Raw genomic sequence first — 20,738 nt, forward strand, 5'->3', positions numbered from 1 at the left:
AGACAGATGCCTGTTGTTGATGCCAGTGATTCTGCACTGGCCCTGGTTTCATCGTTACAGTTTCTGATGACAGTCCGTCCATTTCTGAGTCCTTCTGATATTTGTTCCTGAATCTTTTTTGTTTTATTTTGTTTTTTCCTGTTTGTAGGTGACCATTATCTGATCAGACAGCCGTCATGTCACTAGTGATGACATATAGAAAGCAGAATGAAATCAGAAGTGACACTGATCTCTGAGCACATACACAAAGGAAGGTAACAGGAAAAACACATAAATTAAACTTGACATGTTCAGATGGCTCATAAAACAGTAAGGAGCCCAAATCTCACATCAAATAATTTGATTTGGCACATTCACACTCTGCTATATTCACTTAATCTAGTTTGGTAAACCTGTCCAACATACCTCAGTTGTTTAAATATTAAACAGAATATACTGTAAAATACAATTAATTGTATATTTTGTTAAATTAGCTATATATTTTGTTAAACAACCAGGTTATGTGGTGAGGGTTAACAAAAAATTAGATTAAGTACCAGAGGTGGGACAAAGTCAGCAGCAAGTCACTCTCAAGTCATGAATTGGCAAGTCACAAGTCTCAAGCCAAGTCCCAAGTCAAGTCTCAAATCATAATGACCACCAATTGGTGCAAGATGACTTGAGACTTGAGTTGAGACTTGGGACTTGAGACTTGCCCATTCACGACTTAACAGTGACTTTGTCCCACCTCTGTTAAGTACATACAGTATATGTTGTAATTTGTTCAAGTGTACATTGCATCATGCAGGCACACAAAAAACAAGGTCAGATTCAAGTCATTTCAGCTCGTAATGTGAACGCAGCTCAGTTTTTTAAACCCTCAATAGACAGGCTCTCTTTCTGCAAACCTTTTTCCTAGAGTGGGCAATTTGTACTCTCTGGTGAAATTCAAACCCGTTCTTACACTCTGTTCGCTTTCAAACGCCTGTTCTGGGCGCAGAGTTCTGGTTCTGTGCTGCATCCTAAGTGGACTTTGCCACCGGACAGCAGGATCCTGCTGAGCGGAAAAGCGGAGAAACGGGAGCACTGCAGGATGATCCATCCGACAAAGTGGAGCAGAGAGCCTGAAAAGAATCGCCAAACCTTTTACACTGATTCTGTTCTGTGCAGCTCAGCAAGCAGGGGTGCCTACAGCTGCAGGGAGGGGGCGCCAATTTGGTAATTCCCCACACAGTGATATGATCACCGCTTTGTGGCGCAGTTGATGATTTTTTTTTTTAATTTCTTAAGCGTTTGTGCCGCCCCCTGTGTGTCCTGAAAAAAATGTGCCCCGGGCAGCTGCCCACTTCGCCCGTATCAAAAATTGCTCCTGGTTATGGGCCTGAGGAGCACTCCTGCATGTTCTGCTCACTCATCCTGGACTCTGCTCTCATCCGGGACTTCCATCAGTCTTATCTGGACAGGCCACGTGGGTTCTCCTTGGGGTAGCGGGATGGGGTCATGTTGTGGTCTGGAGAATCAGTCTGCCTCCTTTTGTTGTTCTCCTCTCCGTCCTGTGCTTCTCTGCCAGGGTAGTTGATCATCACCTACACCTGTGGTTATGGCACACCTGCATCAATCAGCAGCATCCTACTTAAGCCTCACCTGAACAGGAGGATGACGTCAGATCTTTCTATTTCTGGAAAAATAACGCTGGCCTCACGTTTAGTCTTATGCAATTTATTGATTCTTGTCTGTGTTTCTTCCCTGTTTTGGATTTTCCTTTGGTTATTGTAATTTTTGTGTTTTGTTTTTTTTTATAGGTTTTTTTTGGTGCATTCTGCAGCCACCACCAGCCTGCCTGGCTTCCCACACCTGCAACCTGTCCTCCAGTGCCTTTACCTCCCACCACACCAACTATATCCTAAATACCATTACAGTAAACTGTTCTTTCTCATTTCCTGTCTCATTGCATTTGAGTCCGTTTCAGTTCCTGGTCCTCTCGTAACAGACTACACCTGAATATAGATGTCATGTCATCCAAAACAAAAGCGCATGTGCACACAAAGACTCCATACAGCCTATGCCCTAACATGGTGGTCACTACCACACAATGACACAATCCTGAAATGTTAATATAAAAATTATCTGCTGATGAAGAATGCAACATGTATTTTGTGGGATTTCTGTAGCAGAGTAGAATCAAAAACACACTTTTGCTCAGAGAATGGTAGTGTTGTGTGGGCCGCTGAAGAGGAGGTACTGCTGGCCCACCACCAGAAGGCGCCCTGCCTGAAGTGCGGGCTTCAGGCACGAGAGGGCGCTGCCGCCTCAGGAACAAGCCGTGGTGACAGCTGTCACTAATCATCACATCTGGTATAAAAGCAGGAAGAGACCTCCACCAAACTGCCGAGATATCATCTTCATCTGGAGGTAATACTCTCAGCCTTTTGTGATTTATACAACCCCTGGCAAAAATTATGGAATCACCGGCCTCAGAGGATGTTCATTCAGTTGTTTAATTTTGTAGAAAAAAAGCAGATCACAGACATGACACAAAACTAAAGTCATTTCAAATGGCAACTTTCTGGCTTTAAGAAACACTATAAGAAATCAAGAAAAAAAGATTGTGGCAGTCAGTAACGGTTAATTTTTTAGACCAAGCAGAGGAAAAAAAATATGGAATCACTCAATTCTGAGGAAAAAATTATGGAATCACCCTGTAAATTTTCGTCCCCCAAATTAACACCTGCATCAAATCAGATCTGCTCGTTGACATCGACCCTATGTGTCTCTTTGCAAGGAATGTTTTTGCAGTTTTTGCTCTATGGCAAGATGCATTATCATCTTGAAAAATGATTTCATCATCCCCAAACATCCTTTCAATTGTCCAAAATATCAACATAAACTTGTGCATTTATTGATGATGTAATGACAGCCATCTCCCCAGTGCCTTTACCTGACATGCAGCCCCATATCATCAATGACTGTGGAAATTTACATGTTCTCTTCAGGCAGTCATCTTTATAAATCTCATTGGAAAGGTACCAAACAAAAGTTCCAGCATCATCACCTTGCCCAATGCAGATTCGAGATTCATCACTGAATATGACTTTCATCCAGTCATCCACAGTCCACAATTGCTTTTCCTTAGCCCATTGTAACCTTGTTTTTTTCTGTTTAGGTGTTAATGATGCCTTTCGTTTAGCTTTTCTGTATGTAAATCCCATTTCCTTTAGGCGGTTTCTTACAGTTTGGTCACAGACGTTGACTCCAGTTTCCTCCCATTCGTTCCTCATTTGTTTTGTTGTACATTTTTCGATTTTTGAGACATATTGCTTTAAGTTTTCTGTCTTGACGCTTTGATGTCTTCCTTGGTCTACCAGTATGTTTGCCTTTAACAACCTTCCCATGTTGTTTGTATTTGGTCCAGAGTTTAGACACAGCTGACTGTGAATAACCAACATCTTTTGCAACATTGCGTGATGATTTACTCTCTTTTAAGAGTTTGATAATCCTCTCCTTTGTTTCAATTGACATCTCTCGTGTTGGAGCCATGATTCATGTCAGTCCACTTGGTGCAACAGCTCTCCAAGGTGTGATCTCTCCTTTTTAGATGCAGACTAACGAGCAGATCTGATATGATGCAGGTGCTAGTTTTGGGGATGAAAATTTACAGGGTGATTCCATAATTTTTTCCTCAGAATTGAGTGATTCCATATTTTTTTCCTCTGCTTGGTCTAAAAAAGTAACCGTTACTGACTGCCACAATCTTTTTTTCTTGATTTCTTATAGTGTTTCTTAAAGCCAGAAAGTTGCCATTTGAAATGACTTTAGTTTTGTGTCATGTCTGTGATCTGCTTTTTTTCTACAAAATTAAACAACTGAATGAACATCCTCCGAGGCCGGTGATTCCATAATTTTTGCCAGGGGTTGTAAATCTGTTATTGTGCGTGTTTGCAGGAGAACCGGTCGTTTTTGCGGAGGCTGTGCAAGACGGCGCTCCTTTTCAGCTGAGACCGCTGCAACGCGCTGAGTGAGAGGTGGAGGTGGCATTCCCACCATTGTTACTGGGTGTTCACACACCCACCCTTTGACTGTCTTTTGCTTTCTGCCAGCAGTACCAGATCCGACACGCCGGGAAGGTGGCCACCTGGGGACTCCGGGACTTGGCGGCTCCAGTATTCCTCGGGTTCAGGTGGCGGTGGAAATCGTGTGGTTCCGGTTCGTTTCCAGACGGGCATCTCCTGTCGTCGAGCCTGCCCACACGACACCTTTTATTAATTGACTGTTGCACATTCTGAATCTGCTGTGTTTGGTTGTGTCATTCACAACAGTAAAGTGTTATAATTTGACTCCTTCCATTGTCCGTTCATTTACGCCCCCTGTTGTGGGTCCGTGTCACTACACTTTCTCAACAGGTAGATCCCCATCATTGCATGTTTTACCTGCACTTTACTTAATTACATATTTGATGTACTGGAACTTTACTTGAATATTTCCATTTTCTCCTACTTTACACATCTCCACTACATCTCAGAGGCAAATATTGTACATTTCAATCCAATCCATCCTTCCATTTTCTATACCCACTCACTCACTCATCTTCAAGCGCTTACTCCAATTAAGGGTCACGTGGTGGCTGGAGGCTATCCCAGCAGTCATTTCACTTTATATAACAGCTGAGTGGATCCTTGTCATTTGATTGGTGCTTTGTATGTCACATGACATGGATTAATTCATCCCATTTGTGTTGTATTGCATTTAGAGTGCGGCTTGGTTCCATTTAGTGTAAATTTGGTTCCATACATTTGGTACCATTGCACTCTGCACATACACACACACACATGCACACGCGCATGTCCTCGTGCACGCGCACACACAAACAAATCCACTGTGCTGTCTGGATGCTGTTAGGAAGAGAGAAGAAAAGCTGGACTCTTTTCTGACATGATTTTTTTTTTCACTGCACTGAGGATGTACACAGTTGACTGACAACGACATGATAATTTGACTGAGCTAACTGACGCTGCTTGTAAAATACACACATACACACAAAACCCACTCCGCTGTAAGCCATCTGGATGCATGAAGACCTGTTCACATGAAATGCTGATGTGATTTTTGGCTGGACTGAGGAACGACACAGTGTCTTTTTTTATGGAAGTCCAAAGTCAGTGCACAGCATCACTGGACTACACGTTACAGTGGAACACCAAAATGTAAGTCCCTTTTCTGTTGCTTATAAATTAGTAAAATATCAAATGACAAGGATCTATTTTAGCTGTTATATAAAACAAATAATGAATGTTTTTACATTCTTTCAATGGAACAAATATTTAATTCAGTGAAAGCTGGAACATACCATTCAACGAGGCAAATATTCATTGAACTCATAAACATTCATTATTTGTATACCAATAAATACAGATTTTTTTTTTTGTTGTTTTTACAAATTACTTTTTAGATTCAGATTAACAATACAAAATGCAATCAGGTTAGGTCATGTGTCACAATAGTCCAACCTCAGGTTATTGCTTTACCTGTCATTACCTCATTCACAGCACTCGCCTTCTTTTCCACTTAATCAGTCTTCACATAACTGCCCTCTCTGGTACTAGACTGCCACAGAACCTTGCAGCTGCTGAACCTCTGACTGACCCATCCTGAGGATCCTGTTGTCTCTGCCACCTTTCTTGTGACCCTACTTTGCACCCACATGACTGGATCCTGCCTCCTTCCTGTTAACCTCCTGATCACGCTGAGGGACACCTGTTACAGACTCAGGCCTGTATATGGTCTGCTCTCTCTCTCTCTCTCTCTCTAACCCCTTATTCATTCATTGCTCTGAAACAGAAATTGACTTGATCCCACTCTCAGCTCAGACCTGAATTTATTTTTTCAACTCACTGCTTGTGTTTTCTATGAGACTTTACGGCTTCACTCTTACGCATTCAGTGACTCACCATGGGATGAGATTATTGTTCTTTGCCACTCTCAGAAAGCCCAGTTGCTTGCTGTTCAGTGACTGAAGCAGCCTGGCTTCACACCAAAGAAATTAACCATCAACTGCATCCCAGCTGTAGTCGCTGTGTGACTGTGAGTGTTTTTTCTATGGATTACAATCAGGAAGAAGATTCTTCCAGTGTGAAGTGCAGAGTATGTATTAACACTAAGTGTTAGTCAGTGTTCATTTTTCATCACGGACAGTGTTGAAATAACTCCAGGTGAGTGTTAATGAACATTTTCAAGTGTTACTTTAATACAGAGCAGACACATAACATTTTTCTAGTGTTAACTTTAACACTCACTCACTCACTCATCTTCAGTCACTTATCTGGAATCGGGTCAGGGGGCATCAGCTCCAGCAGGAGACCCCGGACTTCCCTTTAACTTTAACACTGTCAGTGTTCATTTCAAACTGGTTATTTTGCTGTGGGGTGATGCCTCCTAACTGGTCATCTCCATTGGAGATTAGTCACCAGTTGGACCAGGTATGTCCAACTGGGAGGAGGCCCAGGACATGCAGGATTATTTCCCAGATGACTTGGGAACACCTCAACATCCATCAGGAAGAGTTAGACTCTGTTCAGACTGGGGTTGGCAATCTGGTTAGAGTCAGATTCAATCCGGATTGCTAGTCACATATGTAGCATTCAGACCTGTTTTTCAAGTCCGGCTCATCCTGGGCATGTGTCCAAACTCAATCCAGCTCAAACCAAAAGAGATGTGTCTGGAAGTGAGAATGTGGGAGTGTGTGCATGTGGATTTGGAGATGACAGATCAGGTATGTGTGCAGGTGGATCTGAACATACAAATGTAGGTGTGTGATCTGGATGTGGGAGCACCAGTGTGTGTGTGTGTGTGTGTGTGTGTGACACATGGAAAGGAACACATCAGGTGGATTTTAAAGTGGACAAAAAGATGTGGGCCCATGGGTAGTGAGGAAGGTTGACATCATAATCCCTGAGCTAAATGGATACTAGATAGTTTGCATTTACACCTCAGTGAATTTTCCTTACATCTGATTCAGAGCTGATTGAAAACACTCTGACTTAAATCCAATTTGTGGCATTTACATTAGGAAAAAAAAAAAAAAAAACCCTATCAGCCAAGCGCTGGATTCGGCTGGAATCCAGCTCAAACCATATTGCCAACCCCAGTCTGAAATGGGGGATAGAGGAGTTGGCTGAGTATAGGGAAGTGCAGCTTGAGCTGCTTGGTCTGGTCCTATTTTAGGATTATAATTGTTGTTGTGCACTGTTAAGCTTAATTAAGGTGTTTGCTCGTTTTTCATGGTTTGGAGTGACAAGGTAGGAGATGATAAATATTTTATTTCTCTGTGGTGATAAACTCAGGCTGCTGCACACACCCGCAGTGACGTGCTCTGTGCACGCTGTCTGTGCACGCTGTCACTCAGCTGTGTCGGGGTTTTAGCCCTGCAGCGGACGCGCATCAGCGTCACGCCGTGGTGGTCGGCGGAGCGCGTTATTACGCGCTGGGGTGGCGCGTCCGGACATCAACCTGTGGTCACCGCGCACAGAAGTATTAAAGAGAGAACGAAAGTAAGAAAGGGGGAAGCAGCAAAAACACAACCAGGATGTCTGGGAAGAACAGGAGTTTGTCTCTGGCGCAGGCGACGAACAGCACGGAGGTTTATGTGCGCTCCGCTGTGGATGACGACGACGACGAACTTCTGAGATACATCTGGAACGAGTACTTACACCCGAAACAGTACGAGTGGGTTCTGATCATCGCTTATATTGTTGTGTTCTTTGTTTCACTCATCGGAAACTCGCTCGGTAAGTTGATTTATTTCCCCTTTTATTCATTCACGCTTTCTGCGCAATTTTATCTATCCAAGTTTAACTGGACTTTAAAGCAAATTTGTACATACATATATATATATATATATATATATATATATATATATATATATATATATATATATATATATATATATATATATATATATATATATGTTTTAATATTTTTGTAAATGATCACAAAACCACACTGGAAGCGAAAACATTTTATAATTAATTTAAATCTGAACGTGGACAGATTCGGGGCTGTTGCAGACTCCCCCAAAATAAAAATAAAAATTAAGATATTTTATTGCCCTAACGGCATGTGTGACAGTGATCTAAATCTAAAAGATAAAATGCCCACAGATTTGACTTTTATTGTTATTATTTTTTTATTGTTTTTATTTTTGGAACAGAAGGCTTTTTGTGGACAAATTGTATCACACATTTTGTTTTGTCTTATTGAGCTGCTTTAGTTGTTCTGCCCTAATATAATAAAAACAGCACAGCAGGAGCAAATCTGGGAATTTACATCAAAGGGAACATGATGCCACCCTGGTTTTAATAAAACTGCTCCAACACATACAAAGCAATTTTAAACCAAAAACAAAGTCTCCTTTTTAGAACTTACTAATCATCAACTCGTATACCTGTTGCTACAACTATTTGCGCATACCAGCGGCTGAAAGACAGCTCATCGAACCCTTTCGCAGCAGGTGTCAGCCATATTCCAGCTGGCACACTCGAACATCTAGCACAGCTTGCTTGGCACTTAGAAAATGTGTGGCCATTCGCACTGTTAACACAACAACAGTAAGCAGTCAATCACTGTCGAGCTGGATGTGAAATTTGTCTAAGTGCCCCACAAGTGTGGCTTTGCAGACAGACACAGTGACACGTTGGTGTGTGCGCTGAACTGACAGGGGATGTGGCCGCCGACAGGAGTGGCTGCGGAGATCTGTGGTTCTGGACATCATGACTGGGGAACGTACCGTGTTTGGATGGACATGAACTAACAACTGTCCACTGTCAAGCGTGTGTGTGTACTTGCTGTCATCACATGCACATACATAAAAACATTTTGCTGTTGCAATAGGCTGCAGCGAGCACACGCATGCCGCGCACATTGACAGGCTACCCCAGGTGACCCAGACCGTCAGATCTTAACATGCAGCAGTCGATCTGAATGTCACGCCACCCACATGAGCTCTGTTCAACATGAAGTGGTGTCTGTCATGCGCAGCGCCGTCCACAAGACACGCAGGGCCGGCTGGACATGCCACCAGCAGATGTGGACATGACAAGAGTGCCCTGCTTTTCATTCATGTAATTTCATGACTGTACATCTGTTACCATCGGTCATCTGCAGAGGAATAGATGGATCATACTTGTATTGCCCGCTTGATAAGAGGGTTTCAATAAAATGCAGTGTTATATGGTGTGTGGTTTTATTTTATTTTTTAAATATGTCCACGTCCTTCTTGATATCAGGCATTGCCCCGCACTTTTTACAGGACAGTGATGGTAGCTCAGTGGTAAAGTTTCGGACTGGCAATCAGAGCTTTTGAAAAGCGTAGGTTGGAATACCATGGATGGTATGTATTTTTTTTCACAGCAGCTACGCGATGTGTAACCACATCGCGTAGCTGCTCGCACTGTGTTCCCGCGTGCATGAATCATCGCAGCGGCATCGTGCACACCTGCCCGTCAGCTCAATGTTTTCGTGGTTCACTCGAGCTGTTCCGCCGTGAGTTGCCCTGAGTTGTACTTATTTGTACTATGTGTGAAGGGGCCCTAAATTTGAACATTTTAACATGGACTTGAATGGGAACTGCTCACTTTTGGAAACAACCTCAAATAACCAATCAAGCAACTTTTTCATCTTCCAGATGGGTGTCACTTGAGACCATCAAAGTTTACTGCTTGGTTTCTTTAAAAGCACCATAGTGAATCACGAAAATCATACCGATGTTCTTCTAGACCTCTATAATCTTATATACTTATAAACTTTCTGCTCAACAGCTTCATATTTGACTATGTAACAGCAGGAATCACAGTTAGCAAGAGTATTTTATAGATTCTCTTTAGTAGAAAAAAGACAAGATCAAAGCGTTTTAATTGATGCAGCACTGATTTACAATGAAAACACATAATGAGTGAAAGAGCTACATAAATAGCATGGAACAAGCCAAAAATAAATAAATAAAAATAAAAAAATTAAACCTCTGACTGAGCAGATGGAAAATGTCATTAAAAGTGCTTGATAAAAGACAACGTGTGCCTTTTTACCTTACTAAATGCCAAAATATCCTCCTGCATGTTCGGCAGCGTTGGTTTTCATTAATGTCATTAATTGTTGGTCAGGAGCCCCTTCTTCTGCTTACAACAGGAATGAACAGCTCATCGACAGTCAAATTCAAATCAGTTTTGAGCAAACAATGAACCCAAAAACATCTAAAAAAACAAACACACAAGAGCAATCGAAACTTTCTGATGTCCACTAATCGGGATGTGGATCACCTCCAAAATTCAGTGGAGTCTTCCATGCCCTCATATCAATCTGTGATGCAAATTTGGTGAGAATCATTGTAGTATTTTAGACATCCTTAACAGCCTATAAAGAGGAATCTCGATCCAGATTTGGATCACCTCCAAAATTCATTGGCGTGTTCTATGCCCTAATCTGTGGTGAAAATCTCATCAAAATCCGTGCAGTATTTTTATGTAATCCTGCTGACAGACAAATAAATAAATAAATAAACAAATGCCAATTTTATTACGTCCTTGGCAGACATAATAAAGCCAGGGGTGAAACATGCTGGAGTTGCCCTTTTAAGGCCATTGCGCTGTGATACTGGATGGCTGAACATGTGCACCAGTAATTCATATGTGGATTATATACGAAGTCTGTTAGAAAAGTATCGGACCTTTTTATTTTTTGCAAAAACTATATGGATTTGAATCATGTGCGCTTGCATCACCCAAGCTTGAACCTTTGTGCGCATGCGTGAGTTTTTTCACGCCTGTCGGTTGCGTCATTCGCCTGTGGGCAGGCTTTGAGTGAGCACTGGTCCACCCCTTTTGTCGGATTTTCATTGTCAGGAAAATGTCTGAATGGCTGGAGCAGCGCTGCATCAAATTTTTCAAGAAACTGTGAGAGACAGCCAGGTGGAAACCATTCGGAAAATTCAGATGGCTTTCGGTGAAAATCCTATGGGAATCACACAGATTAAGGAGCATTACAACCGGATTAAAGACAGCCCACTAAAGGCCCATTAAAGGCTGTGTTGATGCGGGACGTCGTGTGACTACCAGAGAAATGGCAGAAAAGGTGGACATCAGCCATTTTTCGTCAGATTCCACTGTTACAGGAGATTTTGTAATGAAAGACGTGCAGAGGCATTCGCTCGTCGAGACGAAGCCGCAATGGCAGAGAACAAAAGCAAGTCCGTGTTGGAAGTCTCACGGGACATGTTGTGACATGCCCAGCTCTCCACAATTTCTCGGATACTCACTCGACTAAAAAGCCACCGAAAGTCGTCTGAATCTTCTGAATGGTGGAAGACCTAACGCCATTGTGGATTTTCACTGAAAGCCATCTGAATTTTCCGAATGGATTCCACCTGGCTGTCTCACACAGTTTCTTGAAAAATTTGATGCAGCGCTGCTCCAGCCGTTCAGACATTTTCCTGACAATGAAAATCCGACGAGAGGGGTGGACCAGTGCTCACTCAAAGCCTGCCCACATGCGAATGACGCAATCGACAGGCGTGAAAAAACTCACGCATGCGCACGAAGGTTCAAGCTTGGCTGATGCAAGCGCACATGATTCAAATCCATATAGTTTTTGCAAAAATTAAAAAGGTCCGATACTTTTCTAACAGACCTTGTACAAGTTAATTTTCAGCACAGTAACTCTTGTTGTCAGTATCCAGTGAAAAATAAATTTGTGTTCCGAACAAATGAAATATAATTTCATGAGTACTGGCATCTTGGATCTGATATTTTATTACCCCGGAGCTTGAGCTGACAAGTTGAGATTGTAATTGGTTTCTCTGCTGTGGAGGTAGTGCAGAAATATTTGCAACCAAGAACACTGGACGTCAGTCAGAGTTGGGGTGCTGTGACGGTCTACTCTCGGCTATAAAATGATGCCATATATACTGAACAGCAGCTCAACATTCATGACTTATGTATTATTCTGAATGGCTAACATTTTATCTCAGTTTTGGAACATTTGGCAGTATGACGGACAGCAAAACCTGAACACCATCGTGCAAAAATGTTGACACAGCACAGGGTGATATTCAGCTGGGAATCAGTTTTCCTCATAAGAAAAAAAAAATTCTAAAATGAAATAAAATATTATGACATTACGACTATCCTACTATGAAAATAGCAGAAAATGAAATTCTTTGAATTGATATGTTTAGGAAATGGGCAGCATGGTGGATTAGTGGTTAGTAGAGCTGGGTATCAATTCAAATTGCAAGAATCGATTTGATTCCAATTCTTAAGATTCAGAATTGATTATTTTGATTTGATTCAATTTGATCCGATCTGATATTTATTTTGGTTGGTGTTATTTAAACCGTTTTTGAGCTGTTACCTAATTGTCTATTAATGGAACATAATACTAGCATTATATTGACATTTGACAGCAAATTAATGAGGAATTGGTAGTTAATGATGGCTATAAGACTGATGGCACGGACCAATCCCCCTCCCAGAATAATAGAGTAGTATTTTTATTTTACAAACATACTGAAGGGCAGAATTACTGAACAGATCCAGGGCAGCCAAAAGAGGGCACCAGAGGTACTTGGTTCATTGTCCCTGACACATGTACATTTCTATACCCTTCCATGTTTTGGACTGAGGCCTTGTTTCTTTTGGCTTTAAAGTAAGGCTGTAACAAAGATTAAAAAAAAAAAAAAAAAAAAAAAAAAACTATGGCTTTACTTCACAAAATTTGGCCCTCAAAATGCAGGAAATAATGTTTCAGAGAGTTATAAATTTAAAAACGTTTCATGGGCAAACGTTCCTGGTCTCCCCTACAAACACTTGCATCTGCACCACGGCACACTGCAGGAGAACGTCTTCCACAGCCACACAGACAGACTTTACAGTCAGTCTTCTCAGCCACGCAGCGACTGACTGAAAAGTCAGTCCACACTAGAGAATCTTCGTGCACAGTCCCACGGAAAAGGCACGTTATGAGGAATTAAATTAAAAACAAATAAACACTACTCAAGTCTCTACGTTGACTGTGATCATTTTCACACCCTTGGAAACAGTGCAACAAGAAATCTCATCTATTACCTCTCACAGGCCTTATAGCAAACTTAAACCTGGCCTTCAAAGTGAATAGATTAACTAAATAAAATAAGAAATAACTAGGCCTTGATATGTATGGAATTAGAGCCAGTCCTACCACAGCAATGACAGACATACAGTAGTGTTCAGAATAATATCAGTGCTATGTGACTAAAAAGATTAATCCAGGTTTTGAGTATATTTCTTATTGTTACATGGGAAACAAGGTACCAGTAGATTCAGTAGATTCACACAAATCCAACAAGACCAAGCATTCATGATATGCACACTCTTAAGGCTATGAAATTGGTCTATTAGTAAAAAAAAAAAGTAGAAAAGGGGGTGTTCACAATAATAGTACTGTGGTATTCAGTCAGTGAGTTTGTCAATTTTGTGGAACAAACAGGTGTGAATCAGGTGTCCCCTATTTAAGGATGAAGCCAGCACCTGTTGAACATGCTTTTCTCTTTGAAAGCCTGAGGAAAATGGGACGTTCAAGACATTGTTCAGAAGAACAGCGTAGTTTGATTAAAAAGTTGATTGGAGAGGGGAAAACTTATACGCAGGTGCAAAAAAATATAGGCTGTTCATCTACAATGATCTCCAATGCTTTAAAATGGACAAAAAAAAACCCAGAGACGCGTGGAAGAAAACGGAAATCAACCATCAAAATGGATAGAAGAATCAATCAATCAATCAATCAATCAATCAATTTTTTATATAGCGCCAAATCACAACAAACAGTTGCCCCAAGAATAACCAGAATGGCAAAGGCTCACCCATTGATCAGCTCCAGGATGATCAAAGACAGTCTGGAGTTACCTGTAAGTGCTGTGACAGTTAGAATAGAGCCTGTGTGAAGCTAATTTATTTGCAAGAATCCCCCGCAAAGTCCCTCTGTTAAATAAAAGACATGTGCAGAAGAGGTTACAATTTGCCAAAGAACACATCAACTGGCCTAAAGAGAAATGGAGGAATATTTTGTGGACTGATGAGAGTAAAACTGTTCTTTTTGGGTCCAAGGGCCGCAGACAGTTTGTGAGGCATGTTTCTCCTACTATGGTGTTGGGCCTATATATCACATACCAGGTATCATGGATCAGTTTGGATATGTCAAAATACTTGAAGAGGTCATGTTGCCTTATGCTGAAGAGGACATGCCCTTGAAATGGGTGTTTCAACAAGACAATGACCCCAAACACACTATCAAATGAGCAAAATCTTGGTTCCAAACCAACAAAATTAATGCCTCGCAGATGTGAAGAAATCATGAAAAACTGTGGTTATACAATTAAATACTAGTTTAGTGATTCACAGGATTGCTAAAAAAGCAGTTTGAACATAATAGTTTTGAGTTTGTAGCGTCAACAACAGATGCTACTATTATTGTGAACACCCCCTTTTCTACTTTTTTTTTACTAATAGCCCAATTTCATAGCATTAAGAGTGTGCATATCATGAATGCTTGGTCTTGTTGGATTTGTGAGAATCTACTGAATCTACTGGTACCTTGTTTCCCATGTAACAATAACAGACAGTGATGAAATAAATGAAAGCATAAATGCTGGGTGATTTTTTTTTTTTTAAGCTCAGTTTCATTATGTGTATTTGCATAATTCTCCTTCTGTTCAAACTGAAGAGCTTATCTCTGCCTGTCATTATGCCACAGGAGAATATTAAAAAATATCTATATACACTGACAAATCTTTGAGATCTTGAAAAACTTAATTGTTAATAATATGGTGCATACTCCAGTGGAATATGAATGCAGCATTCCCTTGTTTCATTAATTTATTCATAATAGCAGTAATTATCAATGTGTTTGTTATAAGATTGCAGAGAACGACAAAACACATTCTGATCTCTGAAGAACTTGTCACTTTAATAGCTGAGTTTTATTTGACTGTCTTGAAAAGTTTTCTTCACTCTTGAATAAGGACATGGTTGAATGCATCTTCATGTTTTCATTGTTTAGCTTCTGCAAAGGTGTATATTTGTATTCAGTGTACAACTCTAGTTATTATCGAAACATAAAACGGAAACAAAAATGGCAAGAAGAACTGCACGTCTCTGTCAAGCCCTGACAGTCCCCACTAACTGAAATCAAGTCAAAAAGCATCTATGATGCCGCACACTTGTCTTTGATCTTTGTCACTAAATTTTGATTCTGCACCTTTGATCAGAGCCACTGATCTTTGAGCCTGCAAACCCATCTTTGGTCATATTGCTGACCTTTGATCCTGACTGCCAAACATAGAGCCTGGTTGCTGATTGCTTTGTTCCTGTAATTAGACTCTCAAAGTATTCAGAATCAAAGATCAGCAATAAGGACCAAAGCAGGATACATTCCTTGGTTTAGGATAAGTTTGTTCGTGGCCCATGCCCCACAGATGACTTTTGCTGTGTCAGGGAACTCTTTGGTATTCTCTAACTGGATCCAAGAACCAAGACATTTTTTTTCTTTTTTCAATTTGACATAAATTCCCTTGAGAAGCTGTCTGAAATTGTTATGGTAGTCAAATGCACCACATGTTCCCATGAAGCATTGATTACTAGAATGGTAAAGGAAATTTGGGTCTTCTCTGGAGTTTTTCTTTTTACTTACTATGGTTAACTCATCGCTAATCATTGGAATCATTCTGGCTGGTTTTAAAGCTGATGTGGTAAAGCCTCTTCATTAGAAATCCAGTCTGGATTCTGGGTTTCTGAAAAACTGGAGACCTATTTTAAATATATACTCTTTTTTTTATGAAGCAGAGGTAGTGGTCAAGTGGTTAATGCACTTGGTTTCAGTGCGGAAGGTTCCCGGTTCTAATCCCACCCCTGCCACATTTCTCCATGTAATGTGGAGTTGTGTCAGGAAGGGCATCTGGTGTAAAACTCGTGCCAATTCAACATGCAGATCCACCTTGGATTTGCTGTGGCGACCCCAAGTGCAAAACAAGGGAGCAGCCGAAGGGACTTACTTTATTCTTTGTTTATGAAAATGCTAGAAAAGGTGGTCGTTAACCAACTTATTGACTATCTCTGTGACTGAATGATCTTTTTGAGAACCTACAGTCAGCTTTTAGAGCTCATCATTCCACAAAACCTGCACTTACAAGGACCAGGAATGATTTACTGAGAGTAATGGATGCAAATTTCACATTGGTGTTGTTGGTTCTTTATTTGAGCACAGCTTTTAAGACAGTTGATCACAGTATTTTGTTGGAGAACTGATAATTATTTTTGTATTTCTGAATGGGTGCTTTCATGGCTGAGATCATACTTGTTGAGCTGACTGCAGTGTGTTTATTATACTAACACAACATCTGAATTCTCCACTATTAAATCTGGGGTACCTCAGGGTTCCATTCTAGGTCCACTATTGTTCTCTCTTTATGTTGCACCTCTTTCAGATATACTCCATGTCCCACCTTTTGTGTTTAGGTCTTTGATTTCCTCTTCTCATTTATTGTTCTTGCGATTCTGTTACCTGTTTTTGTGGATCTCTAAGTTCTAAGTTGATGATCACAGTTGCTTTGTTATTAGGCTCACTTGTAATTTGTGTGTTACTTTCAGTTTGCTTGTGCTGCCCTGCCCTCATGTAATCATCACACGTGTTCAATTAGTGAACAGGTATTTAAGGTCCTTTTTTGTTTGTGTTGCTGGCCAGTTTGTTCTGATTCATTGTGTTTCATGTTTATCCTTTTGAAGAGTAGATTTTTGTTTAATACCTTTTGTCCTAACTAAGATGTTTTGCAATATTATAGGATAACTGGACTTTGGCCTCTGAGTCATAGTTGTTGTCACTGCTACATCTGAATGTTAGATCATTAAACACCTGCCCTTTTTACACCTTAGCTTTTGTGTCCACTGCCTTGCATTCTGGGTCCATTTCCTCCTTTGAGTGGCGTTTACCACAACAGCTGTGATTAGAACTATGTTGTCGATGGTAGATGCAGAAATGTTGATTCATGCAGTTGTGGTCGAATGTTTACATACACTCATGGACAAGAATGTCATGGTAATTTGGGACTTTTAATGATGTCATTGAACTGTTCTTTTGCCAGGATGGGATGATTGTACAACATAGATGATTATTGACTTAAAAAATAACAACTGGGGGCGCTAGATTAAATTTACAGTTCTCTGGATCAGAGAGAGAGAGGGTTTTTTTTTTTCCTTTGGCCTGCAGTGGCCATAATACATAGTCATACATCTGCAGGCAAGTAGTGGTCATACATTGTGAACCTTCTCATGTAAAGTGCATCTGAGTGTGGCACTCTTTAAATAAAGAACTACACCATGCTGACTATAGAACTGATCCCAGATGACAGTACTAATGAATGAACACAAATGAGAGTTGACAAATAAGATGGAGCAGTGTGACTGAGGCCGTAAAGGGGAGTGAGAGGTTTAGCTGGAAAGTAGTGTGTTGCCCGTGGAGATCTACGGGCTCTCGAGTGGGTAGTGTTTATAAAATAGGTGGCTGACATTTTTCAAGGGTGGTAATAAATGAAACAAAGTTTCTATGAGTTGGGATGTCGTGTGAGTCCAGAATGTTTTTAGAACCTTAGATCTCAACAACCTTCAGAAGAGGAACTCAACAATGGAACGCAATGGAAATACATGTTTTCACTTGCTTGTGTCAACCATGTATTTTTAACTTATTTACAATTATATTATGTACTTACGTTGAACTTACAAATTAAAATACACATGCATTCACATTTTTAATATTAAGATGATTTACTGCCCCCTGCTGGAATGGTGTGTTGTCGTGAATGTAATTAGCATCATTAGCTAACATTTGTTTCACCAAAACTATTAGTCCCATCAATATTCCGTTTTGGCACCATTTATCCTTGACCCAAAATAGATAAGCATACCAAACGGGAAATGTCAGCTGTCCCCAGTCACACGCACACAGAGCTTTTTGTTTTTTCTGCATTCTGCTGGAAACAGGTGCTTTTAATTTTTAAACATGCACAAACAGAGATGTGGCAGAAGACAGCAACAGAAATACTCTTTTCATTCATGGTAACGACAACATGACACTTAACTAAACTGACTAAACAAACTACAAAAACAACAAATTAATAACACTAAAAACACTGTTAAACTAACATGAACCACAAAAACAACATTTAAAACCCAAAACCCAAACTCCCATGGTGCATTGCAGCACAATGTCCATTGTTTACTGTCTAGCTACAATTGCTAATTTCTCCAAAAATATTAGTCCTATCATCTTTCCATTTTAACAGCATTCATCCTTGAACGAAAATACATAAGGATACCAAAAGGCAAATGTCAGCTCTCCCTGGTGTCTGGGGGATTGACGCCATATGCATGCACACACACAGAGGCCACTTGGCTATTATGATACAAATGTGTATTCATTTAGTTTTTACTTTATTATGACCACAAACAGGCTTTAATTTAATTTAATTTGTGTCCCTCTGCATCTTGTAAATCAACTTGATTTGTGGGGTTTTTTTTTTTTGGTTTTGGGGATTGGGGTGGAAAATATAAGCACTGTGACATCTCCAAAAAAGTGTCACAGTTTGGCATTATTTATTTGTGTCTCGTGTTGTAAAAGGCCCCGAATCTGTAACTGCGACCAAAAGAAGATGACATGTAATATATACTGTTTTCTCAAAATTTCCAAAGGCTGAACCAGCAAGGCCACAGAACAATTCAGACAAATGACATCCAAAACTCTGTACGTGATGCCTCAGAGAGAGCGAGAGAGAGAGAGAGAGAGAGAGAAGCAAACAAAATAAGCATTTACAACCTGAGAGACCCACAATGTTCCATTGTAACTCAACAGTCACAATAGCACAACAATCACAAAACAGTTCAATGCATCTGTGTCTAAGTACTCAGCAGTAAGGCCGGGTTCACACGGCAGGATAATTAGGCCGATATCGGACCCGATCTTCCCCTTCCGACAATCTTAAGGACGTCCCGACAATCGTGATGATGCTAAAGATAATCTTATCAGATATTCCTGCCATGTGTGGTGTGTTAAGAGCGCTCTGATCTGCTCGGAAGGGCGTCAGGAGCGCTCCGATCACAAATCGGGGATATTCAACATGTTGGATTTTTTTGGCCCGATATCGCAGCGTGTTGTGTCCTCCGACCACAAACGAGCTCACAGCCTGCTGAATGTGACGTTCAACCAATCAGAAAGCGAGGTGACAGACGTACAGAGCGGAAATTAAAATCAAAACAGCTGTTCTGACTTACCAGAAAGTCCGGTGGTCGCGCTGTCTCCACTCCTTTAAAGAACACCTTTTCTTTTTGTATTTTTTTCCCCCTGTTTTAAATAGTCCACAAAGTACCTCCATTTGTTTACTCTGAAGTCACGTTTAATCTCGAGAGATTTTGCGAGATTTCCTGTCTGAGCTGTGAATGTTCGTGTGTGAAATCTGTTCGTGTGTGGTGTTGCTGTCCTTACCGTGTGGCTGTACACCACACACTGTACGACCAAACCTGTTAGAGCTATGATTTTTTATCTTCACGTGTGTTGTCTCTCAGGTTTTGGAAACCTAAAGATAATTTTAAGATCCTGCTGTGTGAACCAGGCTTTAGGAGAGCTGCTGGAGGGAGAAGAGTGGAATTTTGACTGACTGCGCTGACAAACAGGAGAAATCTTCTGTGCCTTTTGTGTTTTGACAGTTGACATAAGTGGTTTTTCTGAAAAGGATTGCCTTTTGTTTCATGTTACTCTTCACAAGAATGAAATAGAACCATGATGTGTGGTGCAAACCCCACAAATAGGGCGCAGTGGATTTTTCTGCTAAAATATGTGAGATAAAGTGTGTTCCTCCTCAGTAACACATTTATCTATGAGTGCGCAAGAAGGAAAAGGAGAGGCATGTTAAAATACCTCTGTAGCTCATGCAGCGTGCAGCCGCAGGAGAAGCAGAAAAGAAAGTAAGCCACCTCCAACTCACACAGGTACTGGGAATGATCATGAGAGCGAACAGCAAGGATTTGAATATTTATAAGTGAATATGTTGTAGAGGATCAAAAAAATCCAACCATCCATGAGGGCAAATGTTAAAGCAGCAGGTTAGGGGGTGAACTAATAGAATTTTGTGCACCATGCTCCTTTTTTAAGATTTGAAAAAAAAAAAAATCATAAAGAAAATAAAGCAATTAATTTTTCCACAAGGAAAAATTAGGGAAAAACTTGAAACTCTGATATAATAAATAAAAGTTCAACCCTCAAGCAACCGAGTGGGTTCATTTATGACCCTGGGCATATATTTTTGTGCATCATTTTTCTAATTTTAATCGAGAAAAAAGTTTCCTACCATGAGTTTGTCAATCTATTTGTCCTGCTTTTTTTCATAGAATTTTGCAAGGATAGGCTGATCTGTGCAGCAAGTACAATTCAAACTTGTGTGGGCTCACTTATGACCCCCTTCCCTTCCGGGGAAGATCTATGAGAATTTCGACATTATAGCTTCAGATGGGGGCAGCATGGTGGCTGAGTGGTTAGCACTGTTGCCTCACAGCGAGAAGGTCATGGGTTCAATTCCCGCCTGTGGCCTTTCTGTGTGGAGTTTGCATGTTCTCGCCATGTTTGCGTGGGTTTCCTCTGGGTGCTCCAGTTTCCTCCCACATCCAAAGACATGCGGGTTAGGTGGATTGGAATCTTTA

General features: G+C 40.7%; 1 protein-coding gene across 1 annotated transcript in view; it reads left to right on the plus strand.

Annotated features, from left to right (window-relative positions):
- The first annotated feature begins 7,318 nt into the window (after positions 1 to 7,318).
- Positions 7,319 to 20,738, plus strand: part of hcrtr2 (hypocretin (orexin) receptor 2) — a 51,147-nt gene continuing 37,727 nt past the window's right edge. The window contains exon 1 of the mRNA XM_034184376.1: positions 7,319 to 7,760. Within this exon, the coding sequence (XP_034040267.1) occupies positions 7,559 to 7,760 (202 nt within the window). The 5' untranslated portion in view covers positions 7,319 to 7,558. The remainder of the gene's footprint in view (positions 7,761 to 20,738) is intronic.

The sequence above is a fragment of the Thalassophryne amazonica genome, chromosome 13 (assembly GCF_902500255.1).
Source record: "Thalassophryne amazonica chromosome 13, fThaAma1.1, whole genome shotgun sequence".
NCBI classification, from domain to species: domain Eukaryota; kingdom Metazoa; phylum Chordata; class Actinopteri; order Batrachoidiformes; family Batrachoididae; genus Thalassophryne; species Thalassophryne amazonica.